This window comes from Olea europaea, unplaced genomic scaffold (assembly GCF_002742605.1).
Source record: "Olea europaea var. sylvestris unplaced genomic scaffold, O_europaea_v1 scaffold1249, whole genome shotgun sequence".
NCBI lineage: Eukaryota > Viridiplantae > Streptophyta > Magnoliopsida > Lamiales > Oleaceae > Olea > Olea europaea.
In genome coordinates, this window is record NW_019229928.1 from 153,056 (window position 1) to 158,838 (window position 5,783).

A 5,783-nucleotide genomic window follows, 5' to 3' on the forward strand; every position below is an offset into this window, starting at 1 on the left:
ATAAGGATGCTTAAAAATTCTGCTTACATAAAGAAGTTGGGAATAATGCAATCTAATGGGTGTATAAAGAGCCAGAAAGATTATTTTTGATATAAATATTTACGTATGTGGATCTGTGAATAAATGTTAAAACATCAGAATATGAGTTCTGAATCACAATCAAGTTGCAAACCAAGCTAAGGTAAACTTTCTTCATGAATCCTCTCCTTAGTTCTGGCTTATTTGAATACTTCACGAAAAGGCAAGAGTTGGTAAGAAACGAAAGAGAAGTATGAGGAGGAAGACTAAGGTTAGATATATGTGACAGAAACAAAAGAGAGGTAGGGTTTATGCAGAGCAGGAAAAAGAAAGTAAAAGAGAAAAGAGAGGAGAAGGGAGAGAATAGAAAAGAGAGAAAACAGGAGAAGTTTGAGAGGAAAAATTCAGTCTAATATTCCCAGGTTGTATGCATACCAAGCCTGAGTTCCCAATTTGTACGTGTAAAAAATTTGAACCCATGGGAACTTCTAGTAATCCTAATCACATCAATATTTCATTAAAAATAGATTATCTATTTACATCTTAACAAATAAAATCTAAACTACTTTTTTTACTTGTCCCAAAATACATTTTTGTTTTCCATCACAGGAAGAAAGATACTTCTAGAGAGAACTTGGAAACAATTCATATTGCCTGTAATAGACAAAAGTTCGTTGCTGTGGGACAATTTTGGTTCTATGGTAAGTATAACTTAGCTTCCTCCTATTTACATATATTTGTTTTCTTTTTTCTATTTTTAGGTGCTGCCTGCTTCTGCACATGCTGTGAAGTCGTCTGCTTCAAAGTTCCTGCTGGTTTGGCTGTTTCAGTATGAGCATGAATGTCGCCAGTGGTCAGCTGCGATTTCTCTTGGGTTGATCTCAAGTTGCTTGCACGTGACTGATCACAAACTGAAGTTTGAGATTATAAATACACTCATTGAGGTATGAGGTTTGATAGTTTGTGTAACTTTGCAAATAGGAAACTGATATCAATTAGTTTTTCAATTCTTCTTATTTATTTATTTTTTCCCCTGTTGGTTTTCCATTATTCTTAGAACTATTTATTATGCTACTAGGACCTCAGAGTGCAGTTTACACATTTTATGTTTGACAGTTAGCATGCTCTCTTTTTCTGAATCATAAACTTCAGAGCTGTTACCCTCTTATACAAGTATTATTCTCATTTTTTGATGAAGTTGGTGTCCAATTCATGTTTTCTAAGTGATAGGGGTACTCTTTGAGAATGGAGCAATATAAACACTTCTGTATTTGTTAACAGACCGCTTAGTTTTGTTGAGGCAAATATGGTAACTCTTGGTATGTTCTTTTACAGGTTGCATCACTTAGCAAGAGCACCCTTGTAAAAGGAGCTTGTGGACTTGGATTGGGTTTTTCATGTCAAGATCTTCTAACCAGGGTTGATGCTGAAGCGAATTTTCAGGACAAAGAAACACGGAAAATGCAGGAAACTAATTTATTAAAAAAGATTGTTAGGACCGTGCTTCTTATGATATGTCAGTTTGCTGGCTTTTCAGTTGATATTTTGAAGAACCTATCTGCATGCTTTCCCCTTGGAACCAATGACTTCAATTCTCCTAACATTATTGAATATCAGAATGAGAATTTTGATAATCCGGAGGATGATATATGGGGTATTTCTGGACTTGTCATTGGTTTGGGGAATTCTATAGATGCAATTTACAGAGCCGGGACTCATGACGCGGTTGTATATTTAAAAGGCCAATTTATTTCGTGGATTCGACACGTAAACTCTCCTGTCTCTAAGTCTGCTGTCAGTGAAGCACGTGGGTTATTTTTATCGGTAGGATCATGTCTTGCACTACCAACTGTAGTGTCTTTCTGTCAAAGGGTAGAACTTATTGACAATACTGAGTTGGACTGTCTTCTGAGTGGCTTCAGGGAGCTAATCTCTGATCTAACATCTGTTAAACGATTTGATACCTTCCACCAGAGCTTGTTGACAGCATCTTGTGTAGGAGCTGGGGGGCTTCTTTCTAGCATTTTGAATGCAGGGTTACACACTATAAAAATCGAGCATGTTAAAGATTTGCTGACATTGTTTAGAAGAAGTTACTCAAGTTCTCACCCTCCACTTATTCATCTAGGTGGAATGCTTGGAGTTGTGAATGCAATAGGGGCAGGTGCTGGAACACTTGTTCAACAGCATCCTCTAACCTCCTCAAACACTGCAGTCTTTAGAAAGGTCCCAACACACAAGTTACTCTTGGTGTATATCCTTTTATTTCTTAAGAGTGAAACAGCTTGTATTGTTTTTCGTGTTTATTGTGTTATATAACTGAAACAACTGAACTAATTTAACAGTGCGAGAGAAGGTAATTAAATGGGTTTAAAGTGAGTAATATGAGATCATAGAGGAAGATGGTAATTTTAATTTAATTTAATTGTTGACAGTCTTGTGACAAAATTGTTACTAGTGGGGAAAGAAAGAGGCTAATTCCAGGGTTCATAGAAATAGTGCACAAACACAAAGTTGATCTCAATATGCATCCAGTGATTGATTTTCTTCTTTTGTAGACTAGATAAAAGGAAATATTATCTGCAAAACTTACCAATTTAAAAATGGAAAAGGGGCCAAACAAAACTTTTAGGTACAAAATTAGTTAACAATGGCTCATTTTTTGTTTGTCTATCTCATGAATATTTGTATTCCAGCAGGAATCTTCTTATATAACGGGGTCTCTAATTCGAAATCCTGACTTGGAGCCCGAGGTGACGTCATTGATTCAGGAGATATTTCTTGTTGCACAAAATTCTGATGACCCTCAACTACAGCAATATGCAGCATGGGCAGTGTCATTTCTAAGGCATTCCATGTTTTCTAGAGAACTTTCAAATGAGGAAAGTGTTGTTAATAATGACCCTCGTGATCTAAAGGCCCAATCTCAAAGTTTTTCGGAGGACAGCGTGGTCATGAAACTCTCTTCATGGCTAATGCAAATGAGTTCTCAGGTAGATTCTGTCTTTTGATTATAATAGTTGACATTTTGATAAGTACAATGGCTCCTGAGGAATGAGGGCCGATTTATGGAACACCCCCAGGAATCATTTGCATAGCTTTAACTTTAGATCTTGGTTTCATCTTACATTCTTGTACATGGTTACTAGATTTCTTTTTCCCCGTTTTTTCATGTGAGTGCCCCTAGTCTTGGTATGAAATATGCAGTGAAGCTCCAATGCTCTTTTAACTGCAAAACAAAAATTTATTCTGACCAGCCTTTCTCTTGGACTCTTAAAATTCCAGGTTGCTTCCAGTACAAGCACAGTTGCAAGTGTTTTGAGTTGCTTGTCACGTGCTCCTAGGTTACCATTATTGGACTGGAGAGCAATAATTGGGCGGTGCATGAAATATAAGGGTCTAGTTTCTCAGTCGCTTGCACCAGATTCAGCCCTTCGGAAAGGAATTCTCAGGGAGGAGTGTTTACTGTTCTTGATAGCCCATGCAAACCAATCTGATGCACTTCTCAGTTTCCTCGATGAGCTATCTGATCTAGCCAGGTTCAAAACACTCGAGCCAAACCTGCAGTCAACTATGCTCTTGCATGTGGCAGACCTGATAAAGATATTCTCCAGTTCTAGACTTGGGAAGCTCTTTGACGACTTGGCCGCCTTTTTACCTTGGTTTGCTTCTTCTGACCAGTACAACCAAGAACAGAAAATCTCTTTACGGGTTTCATGTTGGAAGGGTTTACACCTTTGTTTGAATGAATCCTTTCTCGAGACGCAAGATTACACACCTAACTTGGAAAATTGCATGGAGGTTCTCTTTACTCTGTTGCCTTGGTCATACTCTGCTGATACTGCAGGATCATGCAAGTGGAATTCTGATACAGAATGGATTGAAGCAATTAGATGCCTCAGGAAGGCTCGACAAGGCTGGTTATTGAATCTTCTTTTGGTATTATTCATTTCTTCTATGTTTTCCTGGTTCCACTCATCCGTAGTTGTTTCTGCCTCTGGAAATTATGCTGAAACTGCTTAGAAAGCTTGGAGTCTTATAATGATGTGATTGTTTTTATATCCAGAAGATTATGTACACAAGATAGATTAGTTTGACTTAATAATGCACATTAAGTCATTTTGGTTCTTGATCTCATGTCATTGTGCGATCATTGATGTTTGTATATTTGTAACTATTCTATTACTTAAAAGCCATCTTGTATTCCATATAGATTTCAGATGCAAATTTCATAGAGAACGGCCATGCCATCAAAATTTTGAAGAAGATTCAAGCGAAAGCCAGACTAGTTCGAATTGGTGTCATTTCATTGAATGAGCTCGGGAAATTAAAAGCTCATATGTTGAGCATTAGAACAGAAGGTTAGTCTGCAAAGTTATTCGGTAAACAATTTTGCCACTCACAGATATGATTAGTTGTCAAAAACGATAATAATAATAGTAATAATAAAAATCTTGCAGCTATCTGGGATGTTCTTGTAGAAGTTGCAATTACAGTGCAACATGCCGAAGGAAGTGCCAGGATTCAATGGCTTATTGAAACAGTGAAAATAAGCTGTGTTACAAGTTATCCTGCAACGGTATGAACCAAATACTTTTTGTCATATAAGTATATATCCAGATAAATGTATTGCAACCGAAATTGACTTTTATGAAGATCTAGACGAATGCATAGTAAGGATCCTTTATTTTTAAGATAATTCAATATATTGGAGTCAGTGGCTTCAGAGGAATATGTATTATTGAATTTAAGAGTACTCTCACTTTCTGTTTCATCAGCATCCTCTTCTATGCTGAAAAGGGCCATATAATCTCTATTCCACTTTATCTTCTATAATTTTGATTGTCCGAAAGGACTCACCAATCAATTTGTAGAGAAATATTAGTCTTTTTGTTGCTACCATTGTTTCAAGCGCTTTTGTCCTACTCTGGTTTGTCATAATCATCGTCACTTTGTTATGAACCAAACGGAGTGGCAAAAAGGCCACTACAAGTAAATTAATATATCTGTGAATGATGTACCTTTGAAAAAGGATGCAGTTTGCTCTGTTATTAAGACTAGTGAAAGCTCCCAAAATTTAGTCATGTTTTGTTTTTTTCAGCTTCACTAAGTTGCAATTTGTCCTTGCTTTACATTGGGCAGCCAATATATTCACAAGTCCTAGGGTTATTATTATGATCTTCATCTTGCTAACAGCCTAACATATTTTTCCGCTTCTGTAATCCTCAGGCTCTGCGGTTTCTTGGTCTATTATGTGGTGGCTGTTGTAAATATAAGACTGTCCTGATTATTGACCAAGTCAGTGTCTTGAGTGATCTGCCCATCACCCTTTCGTCTCTCCTTTCAGAAACCAGCTGGGGGGCAGTAGCAGAATCTGTGGCATCGGATTTCTGGACATCAACAGAACGAATTTATGATTGGGTGAAACATACAAAGGTTGGTGATTATTCGCCTAGTTCCCAACATATTGATAGAAGTGAGAATGATATGGCACCTTTCCTACTGCAAGTGATGCGGGAAGCATGTATTTATTTGAAACCTTACTTACCTCCGGAGAAGTTGCTTAGACTAGCTAACATGGTTGTCCCATGAAATAGGTATTAAAACATCAAGTGAATGTTTGGTATGCACTACTAGATAGAGTTAAGCAATACATAAGACAAGATTTTAACTTATGTTTTGTCTTCAATATTGTATGATAATGTCTAACCCAGCTTACCAGATCACAGGGAACGATATTGAGACATCAAAAGGTATTCGTCTGA

At 37.1% G+C, this 5,783-nt stretch overlaps 1 protein-coding gene across 1 annotated transcript in view; it reads left to right on the forward strand.

The window, feature by feature from the left end:
* Window positions 1–5,783, forward strand: part of LOC111374421 (protein RST1-like) — a 7,556-nt gene extending 1,773 nt beyond the window's left edge. Inside the window, exons 6-12 of the mRNA XM_022997089.1 lie at window positions 780–962; window positions 1,354–2,244; window positions 2,715–3,011; window positions 3,304–3,957; window positions 4,232–4,379; window positions 4,479–4,597; window positions 5,248–5,783. Of these exons, the coding sequence (XP_022852857.1) occupies window positions 780–962; window positions 1,354–2,244; window positions 2,715–3,011; window positions 3,304–3,957; window positions 4,232–4,379; window positions 4,479–4,597; window positions 5,248–5,610 (2,655 nt within the window). The 3' untranslated portion in view covers window positions 5,611–5,783. The remainder of the gene's footprint in view (window positions 1–779; window positions 963–1,353; window positions 2,245–2,714; window positions 3,012–3,303; window positions 3,958–4,231; window positions 4,380–4,478; window positions 4,598–5,247) is intronic.